Source organism: Apostichopus japonicus, chromosome 1 (genome assembly GCF_037975245.1).
Source record: "Apostichopus japonicus isolate 1M-3 chromosome 1, ASM3797524v1, whole genome shotgun sequence".
Taxonomy (NCBI): Eukaryota; Metazoa; Echinodermata; class Holothuroidea; order Aspidochirotida; family Stichopodidae; genus Apostichopus; species Apostichopus japonicus.
Window position 1 is genome coordinate 244398 of NC_092561.1, and position 21785 is coordinate 266182.

At 39.4% G+C, this 21785-nt stretch overlaps 1 protein-coding gene across 2 annotated transcripts in view; it reads left to right on the forward strand.

Annotated features, from left to right (window-relative positions):
* The window catches only part of LOC139968160 (uncharacterized), a 31072-nt gene extending 10179 nt beyond the window's left edge, over positions 1-20893 (forward strand). Inside the window, exons 4-6 of one of the 2 annotated variants that reach the window (XM_071972579.1) lie at positions 2120-2201; positions 18655-18676; positions 19943-20893. In XM_071972579.1, the coding sequence (XP_071828680.1) occupies positions 2120-2201; positions 18655-18676; positions 19943-20118 (280 nt within the window). In that variant the 3' untranslated portion in view covers positions 20119-20893. Of the gene's footprint in view, positions 1-2119; positions 2202-18654; positions 18677-19837 lie in introns of both variants that reach the window. The other variant, XM_071972606.1, reaches the window with a different exon arrangement.
* Positions 20894-21785: the final 892 nt, after the last annotated feature.

Consider the following 21785-nt stretch of genomic DNA (forward strand, 5'->3'; position numbering starts at 1 on the left):
ATGATAATCGTTAACCGATGGTTAACGAATAATATGACGTGCATTCATACGTACTAAACTCTTATTTTACCTCTTGTGTTCATGTTTACTAACAATCTTGTTGCTCCCATGGAGTCTGCATCCTGGTGACTGTTTGAGCAGAGATTCATCATATGAAAATACCGCCAACAGGACGGAGAGAGGGAGAGAGCGAGAAAGAGAGAGAGAGGTTTTTTCTTCTTCTAAACACTATCACTGGCACACAACCTTTACGTCGGAAGTTGATGTCACACGATCAAGACATTTGTAATTCGTTTAACGACTAGTATTATGTGCCTTGGGCTACTTGTCCTCACGAAAGGAAAGGTCGTGCTAAAATACAGCTTCAAATTGTTTTTACTGGATGTCAAAACTTACCGTAAAAATTGCGTTCTGATTGAAACTTAGATGGCTTGAATGTCGAGTAACCTTATCTACCCTGGTCCGTTTTGGACGTAAATAGAACAATTTACTGTTTTAAAGTGTTTCCTGCATCACTTCCATAAATCAAAGAATAATGAAACTGTCAAAGGGTTACAAAACCGTGTCAACATTAAATGATAATTATAACACGGGGAACTGCGCATGCGTTATTAACAAGAGTATGACACTAATTTTAAAGACACAAAAACATCAATTCTCTTTGAACTGAGTTAGAAGATTGTCATCGATGATATCCGGCACTAAAATGGCCTAATAGTGGAAAGTCATTTCTGATCATGTCTGATATCAAACAATGAAGTTAAGGTCTTTTTTGTTGATGTTGAAATATTGCAATTTGCATGTATTTAATATTTATGATAAAACGAGTTTAGGGGAGGGACGCGGTGAGACAGGACGCGATGTTGAGAATGGAATCGAATTCATTAAAATTATTTGCTCATTAATCTTGATTTGCTGAAAACATTACAGGGGTAGCTTAGGTCGCTCAATTGCAACATTAGTTTGAATAATAGGTTTGGTTTAAACTACCTCTATAGAGACTGAATTGTTGCTATTAGGCCCAATTTTCGTCTTTTATTTTATTGGTATTATTCAGTACGGTAACTCATTTGCAAACTTATTGACTTGTGAAATGTTCAAGGGGGGCAATAACCTTCGACGAAAGGAAAATGAAAAGAAATGCAGAAAGAATTCACTTCTAACAATAAAAAGTTTTCATAAAGTTTAACAAACAAAGACAGTTGCTGTGAAATATTCGAACAGCTTAAGCAGCACCTGCATATGCCAAACTTGACCTGACAAAAATGTTGTTATGCTCTTAAATGATGAATTTAGGCACTTTATTTTGATCTGTTTAACAAACCATTCACATCACTGCTATCAGTCCAGTTTTATTTCTCTATCACAATTAATGTTTGAGAATGCCATTTTAAAAAGCTGAGGTTTACCAATTAAAGTGACAGGACTTCACAGTTTAAATATACACACAGACCGATCGTAATGTCAGTTTTTCAGATGCAACGCAAAACTCAATAGCAAAACATAATAATGTTATGGCCTAAACTGACATGTTTATAATGTACTTGGATAATGGAAAACCTCACTGGGAAAGTTTAGACAATGGAAAAGATGTGTTAGAAATGTTTCATGTGTTAGATATGTTTCAAGGATATGTGTAATTGAATGACATTCAACGATGTTCTGTAGTTTATATGAGGTTAAAAGAACATGTTTTGGGTGAGTAATTTGAATTTATAAAACAATCATTTTGAATTGACTTTAGCACAAGACCAACATCGAGGATCCGATGGCATCGTCAATTGAACCTGCAAGGATCATTCCATATATTTATTATTATACATAGTTAACACAGTTAAGAAGTATATAAATATATATATATTATATATATATATATATATATATATATATATATATATATATATATATATATATATATATATATATATATATATTATATATATATATATATATAGATATAGATATATATATAGATATATGTATATATATATGTATATATATATATATATTATATATATATATATATATATATATATATATATATATATATATATATATATATATATATATATATATATATATATATATATATGAAAATGTGCATTTGTTTTACCCCTAGAGACGTTTCGTTTTCTGAAATGCTGGAAGTGATTATTTCAATGCAGGGTGATAGTCGTGATGAGTATGAAGAAATTAGTCAGGTGAGGAAAAACAAAATGAGAGAGTGGAGACAGAGATAACATTTCCATGGATATGTTGCGCACAATCATATCTTATTGGTTATATAACATATAGAATTAACAAAAGAAAAACTAAAAACAATTGCCATTGACGAGTCCCATGGAAACTGAAGGAATAGAGTTTATAGTATGTTTAATAAAAATGTAGAGGCTGTTTGCCCCAATTTCGATGATAAGAGCCAAATAGATATGCGTCGAACAAAGTTCATTAAAAAAAACATCTGGTCTTACTATTTATGTATACGCATTTTCACCGACCACAGTACCGAGGAAGAGAAATTATTAATAGTTTTCGGAGTAAAACATCGGAAAACATGTCACTCGCTTCAGCATCACGATTTTGTGAAGTCGACTGCTTGTAACCACAGTTACATATCCCCTCTTTTTACTCCCATGACTCTCAGACAATGACTGGTAAAAGTGTTTGAGGCGACAGTCAGTATAATTTCATTAATTCCCATATGTAACACCTGGGGCTTCGTTTATATTGTCAAACAAAACTGTTTTACAATCATTAATAGATGATGTAACATATGGTAATCCCTTTTTTTTTCGAAAACACTTGTTGGTTTTCATGGGTGGAAGATGAAAGGCAATACATTGGGCGTTTGCGTCATCTGTGTGAAACAAAGTATATCAACGTTCACATAATAATAGTATAGAATTATGTCTGCGAGGAATGCGCAGTCACATGCAAACACTTCGTAATGAACCAACCAAAAATAGGCCGTACGTAACAGTTCGGACTATATGTTCGGATAAAAGCAAGATATTGACCGACTCACCGATCCTATGGTATAGGAACATATATGACTTCAACAAATAGTTACCGTCGTATCACGCCCGTTCCTGGTTCATCAACAAACCTACAATTATTATATAAAGAGTTCATGGTTGCTGGACTGTGAAATCATATAAAGCACCCGTGTGCAAGAATGACCAGAGATTGCGTAAGCGACGAAGAAACCCCAAATATTATTTTTCTTTTGAAGTCTTCTGCAACTAGCTATATAACGATATTTTCCCCTAAAAGTGTTAAATATATTGCCCACTTAATTAGTGAGCTATACATAGCTTCCACTTTCATCTTTCTATAGTTCAAGGCATTAGTCTAATTGTTGTTTCTAATATGAAACTTGTTCGTATTATCCTTGCGTTGAAAGAAGTGACTCCCACTTGATAGTTTCCAGTAATAGGCCATATTTTCTATTCTCCCTTGTTTTTCAAAGGTACTTGAGAAATGGTTTGCTCAACATTGTGCGATTATTATTATTATTATTTTTATTATTATTATTTATTATTATTGTTTATATGTTATTATATGTTATAGTATATGTTATTGTATGTTTTATGATTTGACTTTAACTTTAAAGGTCAATTTGGATTCTTGGTCGGATATTATAATAACGGCGCTTCCTTTGAGTTTATCATGGACTCTTACTCTGTTAAAGCATTCTAGATATCATAGGGGGTGTGAGGCTGGTGCTCTTCCTATCAGTAGCTTAGAATTGACTCTCACATTCTATTTGTTGGATTGGATATGGATTTATAATGGAATTCTCCTTAGTTTGTAATATGTTCTTGTCACGAGTTCCTAATTGGAAGAAATTACATGTTTTGCACTTAAATGACATGAATTTATTTCTCATTCTCGATTAGTTTCCCTTTAGCATTTCTCATAAGACCACTGTCTGTATCCATTCATGTTGGCAGACGTTGCGTTGAAAAAATGATGGTATGGTCTGTTGTAGGAACTTTGTTTAATGTCTAATCTAGCTGTTGCTTTACATGTGATCCTTCTGTACACTGGTATTCAAAACGTCTGAAAGTCATTACAATTACAATATATTAATGCAAAATGGTTCTATATCTCGAGCATTCCATTTTCGTTTATGCATCACAAAAATGATGCGCTGAAATTTTTCACAAAACGTATGATACAAATATAAAAAGGACATTTGGGCCAAAACCAAAAGATCTGCATGTCACTAACGAGGTGAAAAAAGGTTTTAAACCAGTTGTTTTATTTACATTGTGCATTAAGGAGGTTCTCAACCCTAACCGTATCCTAAATAATATTTTAAATTTGGAGTGTCGTCTGAAAAGTCCTTTACAAAATATGTTGTACGTGGGAGTATCCACGTATTTTATAGATACCAAAGTGACAATTTTTCTTCGGGTAGTCTTCGGCCAGCGAGTTGCAGTTTCTTTGATTTAACTATATCTTTCAGGGTACTAAGATATCTTTGGCGAATTGGCTATTGCAAAATAGCCTACGGTACGGTAAAAAAGCTGATTTAAATTCTTTACAATTCAGTGCGGTTTTCCGCGACAATACGAAATTAACATACTAAAGTTAAGGGAAGACTTAAGTCCCTGTACAAGTTGAATAAGAGTTGATCCAATATAGAATAATTAGCTCCAAGGAGCCATTTAAATAGCATTTCTAGATGTCACATTGTATTATACAAATGATGGCATCGGTCAGGTGTAAGCCCAGATTCATGCTCAATATGATATAACAAAAATACACATTTCGTGCTATTGACATAAAGGACTACAAAATATCTAACAAAATTGAAGAAATAATTGCAATGAGGAAACACAAATATGAGATGGTATACATTTGTCCCTCAACTAAAAGTTATAGCAAATGCCAGCATCTTGCCTCTTTAAGCTGTAACTGTTCGTTCTCGTTCAAATCACCCGCTGTGCATGTAATACACTGAATCTAATTTACTTGCATCTAATTAATTAATGCTATTCTTTAAGAAAATAGGAAAATAAATAATATGGAGGAAGTTAAGAAGGGGAAGGGCAAGATAAAATGGACATGGCATCAACTGTCGACTATCACTCTGCTCATAAAAACCATCGTTGCAAATTGGTTGTCGCCCTATCCTATTCAACATCGCACTATGCAAAAACGAATTGGATGGGGGCGGGCGGGGGGGGGGGAGGAGAAGAATAAATCACAACATCCTCCGTTTGCAATCAGAAACCAGTGCCGCAAGCAGGGGTTTGATCAATACCCATATGTCTTGAGAGACGTAATGGGAAAGGGTGTTCCCCTCCTGGGAAAACTAGCTTTTTGAGGTCACCTAAGTGCTAGGATTATTCCTCTTTACCCTCCATTGATCCTTTAGGTAATCCTCTGGAGGCGGTTTTAGCGTGTTTCTACGAAATAGTTATACATAAGTGACACAATTTCAGGAAACATAAATGGAACTGATTTGCATGGTTGAACTCCTCGATAGTATTGCAAAGGAAGTCTATCGTCCAACTAATGGATTCATTTTGTCGAGTTTGATGGCACCTTGCAGAAAGTAGGGCCAAGGAAACGGTAAAGGAAGTAACATCTTTGTCAATTTTGAAATGTAAAATTATGTAATGTTACATAGAAAGTTATGTGAAGGGATAAGAGTTTGCGTAATCTTTCACTGTGGATCTAATCAATTGATTGCAGTGGGCTTAATCTTGTGATAGTACTTAAAAAAAGCAAAACAAAACACAAGGAGGCATATGTAGCCGAATATAAATATATCTACGATGCTTTACACTTCTCTATAGGCCGGATACACGATAAGCTACACTTCCATCAATACATCAATAAATTGATAAGAAAGAGTAGTCCATTTATTTAATTTTTTTTTTCATTGTTATTCATCCACATACAGTATTTTGATGAATTCATCTATATATAATTTAGTAATATCTACACGAATCTGTGAGTGACGAAATTATTGATCAGGCTGTACCATTTTCCCCCTATTGTTTACCAGGAGTCAGTTATGTCAAATTGCAGTTATGTCACGCAATTAGCGAAAAGGGTGTGTGTGTTATGACGTCACCCATGGACAACTTATTTCCAAGTCTTTTTGATTAATTGCATTGATGATGATTCGAGCTTAGAATAACATTTGTGGTAATACTTCGTTTGTACTTGCTTTAATAGAAAATACTTGCCGTTTCCTGAGAGCTTCTGTTTGATTGTGATTTGCGACGAACGTTAGAACAAACAATCTTAGTCATGACAGAAGCTCGTCATCTATTTCGGACGCTTAATGACATAGATATATGACACCTTCAGACTTATAAATAGCTCTCCAAGTGCCATTACTATAATATGTACTCTCTAAGACCATGGAGACTATTTCCTTAATTTCAAAACAACCAGAGGGTGATTTGAAAACATTTGGAAACGTTGATGAAAACCTCGCGATAAATCTATTGTAAGATATATATATATATATATATATATATATATATATGCCTATATATAAGCATATAAGCACATATATAGGCATATATTTATTGGCATATATATAGGCATATATATAGGCATGTATATTGACATATATATATATAGGCATATATAGGTATATATAGGCATATATATATAGGCATATATGCACATATATAGGCATATATATGCCTATATATAGGCATATATATAGGCATATATATAGGCATATATATATAGGCATATATATTGACATATATATATATAGGCATATATAGGTATATAGGCACTATATTTGCATTTTGAATATTAATATAAGGCGTTGTGTTAGTTCATTTCCAATCTTATGTCACTCGTGGTATGTCAGTTGTGCAGGAAGTGGACAATGAACACAACAGCTGCCATTGTATTAGCAAATTAACTCTATCTTCACGGAAATCACAAAAAAATGGCACTTACATGACCTTTATGTCATCAAAGTATCAAGGTTGCTTTTTAATTGATGTATTAGGTTATCATAACACTTGCGAACATTAAAGGCTAAATAATTAGTAGTATCATAATTAATATAGTATCATCTTTTCCGTGATCAATATCACTTTCTCCATTGTGTCTCAAAAGTCGACCGATGACCGACCCATTGTTATCTTAAATCGAAATATACAGATGGCCATCTTGACTTGGTTCACGGCAAAAGTACATTCTATGAAGTGGTAAGATGTCCTTATAAGATACGAAAGGGAGTCGGACGGTCGTAGTAGTTGAAGGTTCTTTCCAGTGGTACTTTCTTGAATTACGACATAGATACATATTATATATTCTTAAACTATGCATCCAACAAAACTAACATCTCCCTTGATGAAGACTGTAGAAACACAAAACATAAGCGTGGTCAAATATCTACCAATCACTGTATAATATTTATGCTCTGTGACTGTTTGGATGAGGAGAATATTTTCCGTATCGGACTCGATCCAAAATGAGAGAGAGAGAGTGAGAGAGAGAGAGTGAGAGGTGGAGAGTGAGAGAGAGAGGTGGAGAGAGAGAGTGAGAGGTGGAGTGAGAGGTGGAGAGTGAGAGAGTGAGAGTGAGAGATAGAAATAGAAAATGAAAAGAAAATCAGTACTTTCTCGTATAATTTGGAATTTTCTTGTAAAACTAAGATTTCATCGTTAAGCGTTTCACAACAAGGCAAGAGAAAAGAAAATAATAAGAATGTTATTTGCTGAACTTGAAAGGGCCGTATACATGGGTTTTTTTTAAAAATACAGTTCATGCTTCGTTGCTATCTATGATAACATAAGCCGTTCACTGTCCATTATACCTCCTCTCCTTTGTAGTAAATTTTCATGCTCCGGTGCGCTCGTTATGAACCATCCCTCATCGATAACACATCTATCATTAGCTGGAAGTAAGCCTAATAATGTGATCATAATATTAACTTTCGCTCAATGGTTAATACTTAATACAGGCTAGCCTACTCTTTCATGCTGTAGAAGGTTTTGTTTCATTTCTTTTGGCTAAGTTTAATGTTAAACTAAGGTTGGTTAATACTTAATACAGGCTAGCCTACTCTTTCATGCTGTAGAAGGTTTTGTTTCATTTCTTTTGGCTAAGTTTAATGTTAAACTAAGGTTGGTTAATACTTAATACAGGCTAGCCTACTCTTTCATGCTGTAGAAGGTTTTGTTTCATTTCTTTTGGCTAAGTTTAATGTTAAACTAAGGTTGGTTAATACTTAATACAGGCTAGCCTACTCTTTCATGCTGTAGAAGGTTTTGTTTCATTTCTTTTGGCTAAGTTTAATGTTAAACTAAGGTTGGTTAATACTTAATACAGGCTAGCCTACTCTTTCATGCTGTAGAAGGTTTTGTTTCATTTCTTTTGGCTAAGTTTAATGTTAAACTAAGGTTGGTTAATACTTAATACAGGCTAGCCTACTCTTTCATGCTGTAGAAGGTTTTGTTTCATTTCTTTTGGCTAAGTTTAATGTTAAACTAAGGTTGGTTAATACTTAATACAGGCTAGCCTACTCTTTCATGCTGTAGAAGGTTTTGTTTCATTTCTTTTGGCTAAGTTTAATGTTAAACTAAGGTCAACCAAATGCAATGACGCAAATGCATGTCATAAAAAAAGGGGAATTTTTTTTTTTTGATTATACATAACTTAATAGCTTGACGGAAGGTGATGGCTAAGTAAAAACAGACTTGCATAAGTCAATAATAACTTTATATTGTTAGTTTATTCAGATTCCTTTTGGAAAATGCTTTGCTTTATGCATCTTGCGTTTTTGTCTAAGGAAAACATGAGGTAGAAGATGGAAATAGTTTATAAAGTAATCCAAGCTTATGTATGAAGGGTAAAAGGAAAAAAGCTGAGTTTTTATTACTTCATTATTTAAAATTTAAATTGGCATCTTGCTTGATTAAATAATACTAATAAAAACATTGCGACTTTCCGTCATGGCGTCTTATCTCTGTGAACCGTAGTTGTATTGGTAAATGACATATATTACAAACACGATCTCGTAATGACTAACTATGAGGGCAGGAGTAGGGGGGGGGGAGGAGAAGGGGGATTAATTTGTTTATGCTATGGAGAAACCTAAAACAACGTAATCGAAGGTACCTCTTAGGCGAGACATTCAAGTGACTCCGCACAATGCAGTGAGGTAGATGAAATGTCTTACTTAAAGGATTGTGGGAATAAAGTAGTGCGAAAGTCAAATGTATCTTTGGCGTTTTAAAGTTGGGTTTAATGTCAACTAATCACTTCTCTAACCTGCGAGAATCATGCAACAATTTCTTCGGCATGAGAGACGTATATGTATAACATTGGTACGTGCTTCGGGTTTATCACTTGATCGGACACGTGCACAATGTATCGTTACAGTTATGGGACCTTATGGACACACAACTACATTACTACGTCACAGTAGGTCGTTTGTGTGGGCGATATAATTTTAAGAAAAAGAAAACGTCTTCAAGAGCATTCGTTATAACGATAAATATAATGCTTGGTCAGTCTGGAAACAAAACGTAAGGGTACCATATATGTAACTTAATTACTTTGGTACAGCATGTTGCAGATCTAGTACGTATATTCTTGTAGGTTCGATCTTACATCTTAAACTACCCTCCCCACTCCCACCGAAAACTGGGGTTCCTTGCACCATTTGAATCATATAGGATCCATCAGACACTGGAAATAATTGCGCGATTATAATCTGAGACCGCGCAGCACGGAGCGACGAAGACGTTTCGGAAAGATGTTGTGCGTATCTAACATTATAGAATACTTAGACCTATTTGAAACAGTGTCCTTGCAAATTTGCTTGCATAACATTTAAAATATTGTAACGCCGCCAACGTCTGGTAGTGTAAAACCTGTCTCGAAACCAACTGGAGGAGAGTAGGGGAGGTAGATGGGGGACGGGTACAGATTAACTCTAAATCAGGAGGCAGACACCAGAGTTGTAAGATTAATAAAAGTATAATTTCTCATTCGTTCTACATCTACAGCGTATAATACAATATTTACATTTGCCCAATATAACGCACTGGGGTCGGGCACAACCCAATGATAAACATGGCTAAGTTAGACTGGGCTGCGCAAGGGTCGGGCAGTCTAGACGTCTGCAATCCACCGGTGTCGGGCAGCACAGGCTTCGGGCATTCCGCTTGACTCGGGCAGCGCAGGTGTCGGGCAATCCGCTGGACTCGGGCAGCGCAGGGGTCGGGCAATCCGCTGGACTCGGGCAGCGCAGTGGTCGGGCAATCCGCTGGACTCGGGCAGCGCAGGGGTCGGGCAATCCGCTGGACTCGGGCAGCGCAGAGATGCGGGCACTCTAAAATGCTTAAACACATTTGTTTGGACTTAGCAAATATCAAAGGCTTTACCACGAGCCGCCGGAAGGAAAGTTCCTCGTCTTGCACTCGACCGACTCTCCGACCCTCTGACTCACTCATTTACGAAAGAACCCTGCATTAAATACCCCGGAAATAACCCCCGTTTACACACGTCCGTACATAAACTGTAAAAAAAAGGCTTAGACCAATCAGGGACTACTTGTATATATAACTACGGTGAGTTGCGACCAACGGGATCGCCTCACACACCCACCGCCGTGCCTGCCTATGCCAGTCACGGGAATACATCGATATAGCAAAATTACGTAATCAGTTCCTGTTCCGGATAAACATCTCTCGTTACCTCCGCGGAGCGCAACAGATGTTACCCCTGAGGGAGCGAAACGTATCTCACTAAGGAAAAGTCGTAGCTTTCCGCTACATTTCCCCCACCCGAACTACAAATGCGTCCTCGCATTTTCTATACCCAAAAACTAACTAACAATACAACAATTAATTAAAAATTGGTTCCTCTTAAAACAAATCACTTAATTTACAATATAAAGTGAGGGCAAGAACGTATGAGTTTAAGAACCAATCGTTTCAGCTTGAGTAACTCCTAGTTACAGTACATTGTTTACCAAAAATAGCACGATATAAGCATGAAAAGAAAATCAACTTACGTTTGATAAGAACATAAAGAAGGTAGTGAAAGAGGGTCCGTAAGTAAAATGTTAAACATAAAAATACGAAGTGCCCGTTCAAAAAGCACATAATTATCCACTTTCGTTCAATAAACAAAAACAAAATGCTGTGACACAAATGTTGTCCAAGTAAAATAAATTTAAGTAACGAGAATACATGTGTCCATACAAAGAAACAACGTTTTGAAACAATTTTCCGTGATGGGTCTGGTTAACTTCGTTCCCGGCGATAATTTCGCTAATCATTCAAAACGGAATAAGCGTCCACAGAAAATTACAGGTTACGAAACCATGTATATAGAATGTTCTCTCCGGTATATAGAATAGAAAGAAATTATTTACAAAGTAACTGAAAGTTCGTTTCGCTGAAGGGTTGGTTGTCTTTAAAATTTCTCTACAGTTACGTAGATCCTCCCATCCTGGAGTACCACCGTTGAAATCCTCTCCTTTGGTTGTCTGTCGTCGTTATTACCCACCATCGGTCTATTCGCATCTTCTATGGCCTTTTTTAGTACCTTGCGGGTCTGGTCTCCGTCGTTCGGCTGAGACAGGCTTCTTTTGAGTGGGGTTACCACTGGTGTTGGGGGAGTGTCCCTCTGCTCGATAGCTTCGTCCAAATGGTTTTCTTGCTGAAACTCCGTAGCCGAATGGGGTGATCCAACGATAGTCTGAAGTGTAGGCCAATCTGGCCGCTGGACCCTGGGTGGAGATCGAGGTTTGGAGGTACTAGGCTCGTTAGGTTCCTTTAAGCCTAGGCTTACCTGCCTGGTGTCTTCCGATTTATGGCGACTACTCTTATGTCGAACCACGTCGGCCTTCTTATTAGACGAATAATCACATTCTTCACATCTAAAGAGTTTCCTGCCGTCCCCGTGTTTCTCCGCATAATGACGTTTCAGTTCACTGAGATCAAAGTAACGTCTTTTACAGTCTCTGCACTTGAATTCGGCTTCGTATAAGTGAGACATTTTTAGTTGTTCCTGATAAAGATGCAACCCGGAAATGACTGTGTGGAAGATCTAGCTGAAACTAGTGTACGGCATAGTGTCCGATGTTTTGTTTTTCATGCCATGGTGGAGGAAAGATAAAACCACTATGGCAGTCAACAAGGAGATCCGCGGTGGTATTATCTTACGTAAGGCCAACGCGTCGACGCTACTGTTTTTGTAGATTTTCCACCTCGGTGACCGTTTGCTGAGGAGCTTCGCTGATCGAAGGCTTCCGTAACAACCACAGGGGCGGATCCTCTCCGGTATAAGGCTTCAAACGGTTGTGATGAACTACCTGCGGTTTCTTCTTAGGTCGCATTTTAACACGATATATGACATCTGAGAGTTTCTTCAGAATTTTTCCTGGCCCGTCCCAACGTTTCTGGAGTTTAGGGGAAATCCCTCTTTTCCTCTTGGTGTTTAGCAGCCATATCAAATCCCCCTGAGTAAACTCCTGGTTGTATGCACCTTTATCGTGAAACTTCTTTTGTTTATCACTGGCTAGTTTTAGCTTCCCTCTTGCAATCTCATGTATTTTGTGCATGGTCTTATATAACTCCAGTACATATTTAGGGGTAGGCTTACGGGGACTGTCCGTCTCGTCGGGTAGCCTGGGGAGTTGGGCGCTTAACGGCAAGGTAACCATCCTTCCCAGCATGATTTCAGCCGGTGAAAGAAAACCCGGTGCTTTCATGCTCCGCGGAGCGATAAGCCATTAACAGGTACGGCAGCCACGCATCCCAGTCTTTCTGATTTTCACTTACAACAAGGGAGAGCATATCTTCTAGGGTCCGATTAAATCGTTCCACCATCCCGACGGATTGTGGATGGAACGGTGTCGTCCTTGTCTTGTGAATGTCTAACAGTCGACACATATGTTGGAATAGTTCGGATTCAAATTGTCGGCCCTGATCAGTGTGAAGTTCTTCGGGGACACCAAACCTGCAGATAAACTCTTCAACCAGTACCCTGGCGACAGTTTCGGCTTCCATGTCGGCTATCGCAAATGCTTCTGTCCATTTTGTGAAATAATCAGCTATGACAACGACGTACCGATTACCCCGACTCGATACTGGGAGTGGTCCCATGATATCCATGGCGCAACGTTGTAGGACGTGTCCGGCGCCATACTGCTTTAAGGATGCATTGGCCTTTTTCCTAGGGCCCTTTCGTGAAGCGCATGCGTCACAGCTCTTACACCATTTCTCCACGTGGCCCCTATAACCACTCCAGTAATACAGTTCTCGGATACGTTTAAGAGTCTTCTTCGCCATAAAATGGCCTGAAAGCCTATGGTTATGGGACTTATCCAGGATTTCTTCTTGAATTTCTTTTGGGACTACCAGCTGATGCAGTTCGCTATCTCCCGCGCCCGTCTCAAATTTACGATAGAGTACACCCCCTTTAAGAAGTAAGCGATCCCATTGGCTCCAATAGTTTTTTTAAGGCCGGACTGCCTGCAGTTATTTGCTCCCAATTCGGTCTTGAATCCTGCACTTCTTTCCAGAGTAGTATAGGCCCAATGTCGCTGTCGTCAATTTGCATTTTCCGCAACTCAGCATGTGTCCATCTGTGGAACCAGGAATATGGTTGACTTTGTGAAATATCTTGATGGTTCTCCACAATTCCAACAGCAGGCTCTGACTCATTTCGTCTGTTTATTACAAACACCTGTCTCACGGTCGGCTCCGCAAGATTTGCTTTGTCTGTCTGATCTTCTTTTTCTTCGGATTTTTCACAGTGTCGGCATTCATTGCAGGGGCGTCTTGATAGGGCGTCAGCGTTACCGTGTATTCTTCCTGGTCGGTGTGTTATGTCAAAGTCATATGTTGAGAGAGTCTCCAACCATCGGGCTAGCTGTCCCTCAGGATTACGAAAGTTTACTAGCCATCTTAAAGCGCCATGATCAGTTCGAACCACAAACTTGGCTCCATAGAGGTAGTGATGAAAGTGTTTGATCGAGAGAACAATGGCCAGCAGCTCCTTACGTGTAACGCAATAGTTCCTTTCCGTCTTAGACAGAGCTTTACTGAAGTAAGCTACAACCTTTTCTTGGGTAGACCCTTCAGTCACCTGGGACAGTACAGACCCTATGGCAAAGTTACTGGCATCACTGTCGAGGATGAATGCCCGTTTCTCGTCCGGATAGACTAAAATAGGCGCCGACGTGAGCTCCTGCTTCATCTTTCTGAAAGCAAGTTCACAGTCCTCATTCCATCTAAAGTCCCTTTCTTTTTCAGTTAGGCGAAACAAAGGTGCGCAAATATGGGAGAATCCCTTTACAAATCGGCGATAGTATGAACATAACCCGACGAAACTACGCACTTCCGTAGTGGAACAGGGAGTAGGCCACTCTAGTACACACCGGACTTTCTCAGGGTCAGGGGCGATTCCTTCGCTTGAAACGACATGTCCTAGGTAGTTGACCTCCCTTCGGAAAAGATTACACTTTTTCGGGTTGAGCTTTAGTTTCGCCTCACGAAGCCTTTGAAAAACGCCAGCAAGTGGTTTAAGAGTTTTCTCGAAGGAGTCTCCATATACGATGACGTCATCAAGATACAGCAAACACGTTTGCCACTGCAGACCCTTTAACACCCTCTCCATAAGTCTCTCGAACGTCGCCGGGGCGTTACAAAGTCCAAACGGAAGCACCTTAAACTGGAATAGACCACTTCCGGTAACGAAAGCAGTTTTTGGACGGTCGCGTTCTTGAACCTCAACCTGCCAGTACCCGCTCGCCAGATCGAGCGTTGAAAACCACTTTGCCCCGGAAAGAGTGTCTAGGGTGTCGTCAATTCGGGGTAGGGGGTACGAGTCCTTCTCGGTTACGTCATTTAGCTTCCTGTAATCGACACAGAACCTAGTGGAGCCGTCTTTCTTTTTCACTAGTACTATCGGTGACGCCCAAGCACTCATCGAAGGCTCGATAATGTCATGGTCAAGCATTCTCTCCACTTCTATCCGAGCCTCACCCTTACGGTGTATCGGGAGTCTACGTGGCGCTTGGCGAATTGGTCTTGCCGCCCCTGTGTTAATCTGATGTTGCACCAGGTCTGTTCGTCCGAGGTCCTCTTTTGATCTAGCAAAAACATCGGCATTGGCTGCAAGGCATTTCTTGACTTCACCGGCTTGCGCCTCGGTTAATTCAGTACAACTTCGCAATGCAAGCTCCTCTAAAGGTTCTGTCAACTGAGTAGGCCCAGTAGGCGGTACACCATCACCCCTATTTCTTCCTTGCAGGGTTCTACAGCCCACAGACGGATTGTTTTCTATTACTTCTGCAGAGTAGCATTCACCTACGAGTGTTCCCTCATACAGTGTAATAGGTCGGTTCGACGGGTTCATCAGTCTCAGCGGTACCAGCTCATTTGAGGGGTCTACGAGTATCTTGGCAACCATCACACCATGTCTTTCGGTAAACCTTTCGTTACACTCCACTACAGCAGGTACCTCGACTCCAGCCATTCTTGGAATTCTCGCTGCTACAATTTTCTCGCTTTCCTGGGGGATCACTACCGTTTTAGCTATCACAACCCTACAACCATCGAAATTCTTTTCGATGTTGTCATGTTGTATACCTCTAATGGTCAGCTCCCCTTTCCCAGCGTCAATGGTACAGTTATACCTCTGAAGGAAATCGTAACCCAAAAGTGCATCGACATCGATGTCTGCTGCCCAGATCTCATGCTCTACTGCAAAGCTACCTACTTTCAACTGGAGTCTACCACACCCCGAGAACGCGAGGGGTCTACCGTCTGCAACAGCCATGTCGAGAGATACATCCTTGAGCTCCAAAGTCTTTTTGGCGGACAATTGCTCAAAGAATCCCGTTCGCACTACCGTCAGGTCAGCTCCGGTGTCGACAAGTAAACTCACTTTGACACCCTCTAGCTCTCCCTGTACGTACAAACCTCTCGCACCTACAGACCGCAACCTCTTCCATGAGAGTGGTACATTGACGGGCTTACCATGTGGACTAGTCGATCTTTGCCCTACAAGACCGACTTCTCCTCGTTTTCCTGTTTCTTTGTCTCCTCTGCAGGGATAACATATTTCAGGGGGGAAGGACAGTTCCTCCGAATATGGCCCATCTCTCCACAGTTCCAGCATTTGATAGTTTTCCGCCTTTCTTGGCCTTCCTTTGACACATTTGTGTTGTTCACTAAGAGCAGTTTCTGTAGCTGTTTAGTAAGTTCGGAGAATCCTTCGGTCATTGCTGTCGCTAGTGTTTTACTAATATCATCTATCGCACCACACTTGTTTTCCTGACCTTCTGTCTTCTCTGATACAACTCTTACTACAGCCCTCTTCTGGGTGTCCTTCCTCTGTTCGGAGAAGGTGAAGGCCTCCAGCTCGGCTGCAATGCTCACTGCTTCCTCCAGGGTCTTGGGTCTTGACTGATATATCTTCCATCTGATGTCACGGTCGCTTATGGCATCTATAAAGAACTCTTTTGATAGGGTCTCCTTTATCTCAATAGAGGCATTAGGGTAAGCACGGGAGAGAAGTCGCTGTATATCATGGGCCAGTTCTGGAATACTCTCCCCTTGTTGTCGGGTCCTGTTACGTAAGAGCGTTCTGAATAGTTCTGTCTGGTTAGCTCTCCCGAATCTTTGTTCGAGCGCATCCGTGAGAGATTCAAATCTTCTTCTCTTCGATGCATCAAGATCAGCAAGGACAGCCTGTGCTGGGCCCCTCAGGCTTGCCGCTAGTTGTAACGCCCTTGTTATCTCATCCCAACCGTTTAGTTCTGATATTAGCTCAAACTGAACTATGTAATCCTCCCAGGGTGTTGAGCCATTAAATGAGGGCGCTGTTACCCTGGAAACACTCAAATTGGGGGCCTGGGGCTCATACTGCGGGTGCCACATTCTTTGCCGACTGATTTTTTCATCATTGCTCATAGACAACCTTCGATTATTCCCTTCCTCCCGCCATGGATACCCTGGTCTCATACCTGGTCGCAATTCGTTTGTTCTAAAACGCCCCCGGTCGTAGGCCGGAGCGCTTTCATATGCCTCTGTCGGCTGCTGCATTACCATTTGTTCCCTTGGGCCACCCCGTGGTTGCCATCTACTCGCCTCCAGGGCATCCTCTCTAGCTGTCCTCTTGTATCCCTGGTTCATCAACGGACGGCGGTCTTCGTCTCCCCAAGCTTCACCACGTTCGTCGGCCAATTCATACGATCTGCCTACCGTCGGGCGACGGTTTTCGTCCCTCAGAGCCTCTGGACCCACAAGAAAGTCAGCCAACCTGTCGCCGTCCCCTTTATCTCCCCAGCCAGGCTCGTCTTGATATTTCGTCGTTTGTATCGGCCCTCCACATGATCTCGGTCTAACTGGCACGTTCAGAGGATCGAATTCATCCACATCAGGGATGTTCTCGTCCGGAAGTGACCACGTAGCCGGCTCGTTCACCACAGACTGTTCAAAAGGGTTAGTCCCAGACATCTCGACTCGGTCCAGACTACCAGATAGGCACTAGAATCCCATCGCTGCCACCAATGTAACGCCGCCAACGTCTGGTAGTGTAAAACCTGTCTCGAAACCAACTGGAGGAGGGTAGGGGAGGTAGATGGGGGACGGGTACAGATTAACTCTAAATCAGGAGGCAGACACCAGAGTTGTAAGATTAATAAAAGTATAATTTCTCATCTCGTTCTACATCTACAGCGTATAATACAATATTTACATTTGCCCAATATAACGCACTGGGGTCGGGCACAACCCAATGATAAACATGGCTAAGTTAGACTGGGCTGCGCAAGGGTCGGGCAGTCTAGACGTCTGCAATCCACCGGTGTCGGGCAGCACAGGCTTCGGGCATTCCGCTTGACTCGGGCAGCGCAGGTGTCGGGCAATCCGCTGGACTCGGGCAGCGCAGGGGTCGGGCAATCCGCTGGACTCGGGCAGCGCAGTGGTCGGGCAATCCGCTGGACTCGGGCAGCGCAGAGATGCGGGCACTCTAAAATGCTTAAACACATTTGTTTGGACTTAGCAAATATCAAAGGCTTTACCACGAGCCGCCGGAAGGAAAGTTCCTCGTCTTGCACTCGACCGACTCTCCGACCCTCTGACTCTCTCATTTACAAAAGAACCCTGCATTAAATACCCCGAAAATAACCCCCGTTTACACACGTCCGTACATAAACTGTAAAAAAAAGGCTTAGACCAATCAGGGACTACTTGTATATATAACTACGGTGAGTTGCGACCAACGGGATCGCCTCACACACCCACCGCCGTGCCTGCCTATGCCAGTCACGGGAATACATCGATATAGCAAAATTACGTAATCAGTTCCTGTTCCGGATAAACATCTCTCGTTACCTCCGCGGAGCGCAACAGATGTTACCCCTGAGGGAGCGAAACGTATCTCACTAAGGAAAAGTCGAAGCTTTCCGCTACAATATAGTAGTATTCTATAGCTGTTATATAGTTCCCTTCTATCAATCCTTCTGTGAACATTAGCTTGGGGTGTTTCTTTCATACTTATTCAACTTTTTCTTTTTTGTCAATTTTAGACACGAAGGAATGTCTTAAAGTCGCCATTTAGAATATAAAGGTTTTACTGACCGCTTTAACGTGCATGCTGTGCTGCTAAAGGTTCATATCTCTCATTTTCTTTCAGGGATTCAAGATGCTGGATACCGGTAAATTGTTCAATACTTTACATATTGCTTTTAAAGTCATGTATATGAGCATATTACCAGTTTTAAAGTAAAATTGGATTGAAACTAGCTAAACTATATATATATATATATATATATATATATATATATATATATATATATATATATATATACATATATATATATATATATATATATATATATATATATATATATATATATATATATATATATATAAATTTGTTGAGTATGAAATATCAAACTACTCAGTATCAACTTAGACTAGATAGTGAAATAATGGTAGCTATTTTGTTCAAACTTTATCAAAAAATCAAAAAAGAAATTATCGCGATCCATGTAACCGAACTATTGGGGGAAAAAACGGACAGGCAGATCTACCAGAATATTATTCAATAAAGGGACGTCGTTTAAGAATATTGAGTAACTAAAATAATTACAAGAGGAACCGACTTTCAAACGGACTGAATAGTTTTCATGTTCACAGAACGTTCTAGTAGAGTAGGTTTTGCCCTTCACTTAAATATCAGATACCGGATTCCTGTTATTGATTTCATGATACTGTCATGAATGGTGATGGTGTCATCTCCATCATTGCTCAAAAGAAATAAGAGGGCAAATGCATTCTTAACTGGCACAGATACGTCTATTTTATAGAAATAGATATATTAGCTTCTAAACATAATTTAATTTCAGATGAGAAATTCTACTTTTCAAAATTCAGCTCTCTGGATTAGAATGTCAGATATCTCAATTAGAATGCCAGATATTTCAAATTTGCGTCTCGCTGTTGACAGAGGCTAAACAGTGAGCAAATAATACAGGATTTTAGATTACGACATGATAATTTGACCTTCTGTTGTCTGTAAAATGTACTGAGCCTACCCCATGAGAAGTGCTCCACCCAATTACAATTTGGCTGCAAAAGATTTACATCAAAAGCTTGCACCAGTCACTGATGCTGCTAGGATAGATTTCACAGTTAACTTTCAGATATGTAAATTATTATTTCACATCGCGTCGTAAATCCCAATTAAAACTGTTGTTGTCTTAAATTGATCTGAATTTGAATTCACCTCTCTATAAATCTGTGATATTTTGAGACATCTGATATTATATGTAGATATCTGAAATTAAAGTGATATATCTGATATTTTATTACAGGTATCTGAATATATTTTGAACATTGGAATGCAATTTGAAAACGACTTATCATACTATTCCAAAGGTTTGTACGATATAGTTATCCGAATTTTACTTTTTGTTCAGAGAAAAAGGGACATTTAAGCGCTGACGATTTGTTGAAAGCTGCCGAGACTGTTGAAATCAAACTGACTAACCGAATGGCTCAAGACATGGTCTACGAGGCAGATCAAGATGGCGACGGCTTCATATGTCTGAATGAGTTTATTGATGTTATGAGGCAGACGAATTTGTATAACTAGTATTGCATGTAATGTTTCTGCCAAATCTTTCGATTTGTCGGATGAACGTTGAACGGGGACAAAGGTCTCATTCGACTCTGAATAAAACCATTCATGTCCATATATGGTCAGCTCTATACAAATTTGACATGAAATAATAGATCTATAAAGAAATGGATTATGCCCGTATCTTTCTAACTACTTCTCCTGTTGCACACTTACTTATGTTGTCCATGTGCCAGACAAGGAAAGTTTTTTAGGACGCAATAGTCTAATAACTCAGCCGATTCACACAGAGATTACAGTAACTGCTGTAAATCTTTGAACTTTTGTACCACAGTAAATACTGGATCGTGCTGACAAATCTGATAAATCGGTAGCATGTGCTATAAGGATTACAGTAAGAACTGAGGATATGTGTAATCCCAACAACTTGATTTGTTGGAATTACACATATCCTCAGTTCTTACTGTAATCCTAATAGCACATGCTACCGATTTATAGCACGATCTAGTTTTTACTGTGGTACAAAACTTTAAAATTTACAGTAGTAACTGTGTTCTATGTGTGTATCGAGTGAATAATTCATTAAGTGCTATGGCAACATGCCATTTAGATACATACCAATCTAGTTTGAATTGTCTGCTAATAGATATGAATTAACCTACGAAGTGTCAAATTTCTGAATAAGAACATTAAATTAAGCTAAGTTCAAAGAATACTAAAATATAGATCTTGTTATCAGATGGCTTTGCTCTGTACAAAAAAAAGGAAAATACACTCTTTGAGAAAAGAATTGTGCGTGATGTTGTGTTCCCTGCAACGTACGAATGTTGCATGTATATTGTACATGTACATAGCTCACATATCTATACATGAATTACACACTTTAAATAGTGATTAAAGTGATATAATACGTATAACACCATATCATTACTTTTTTTTGAAAACATTATTAAACATCTATTTATTTCGTTTCTTTAACAATTCAATTGTTCACTTGGTATAAAACAACAACGATGAATAAAGATATGTTTGAACTAATGAAAGTGATATGTTAAATACCATCACTGCCTTATATTTCTGATGGTCAACAACGATCGTGTTTAAGCACATCACTATCGGTGAAAATAGCGACGAAAACACGATTTGCTTTACACGTAAGCTGATTTTGCCATTGGCGCTATTATTGTGCTGCTTTAAATAAGCATGATGAATTTGCAGATGATGAAAGATAGGGAAGTCTAAATGTTTAATACATTATGAATCAAATATAACTGTAAAGATCGTATCACTAAATATCATATAGTAACTGCCTTCGATAAATAGATTTGAGAAGTTTACCTAATCTAAAGTTACCTAGTTGTTCCATATTTGTTACTGACATGTGCAGCGAGAAACCGTCCTTCATAATCCAATAAAAAGGAATTACTTCTTTGCGTTGATTTGCAATCTTTGAGACTGTCAAAAGCGATTATCAAGTACTGTTTTTGTTTTTGCTTTGTCAATTGGAATGCCCAAAACGTGGCCACATTGTGTGTGATGTGGATTATAAAGTCACCAATTTGTTTAAGTTTCATTGTCGAATTCCCCAGCATGTCGCTGCCGTCAACAATGAAAAATACTGAGAATTGACTATGCAGTTAGCCATATGTCAACGGCCTTTAATATCTGATCATTCCACTGTC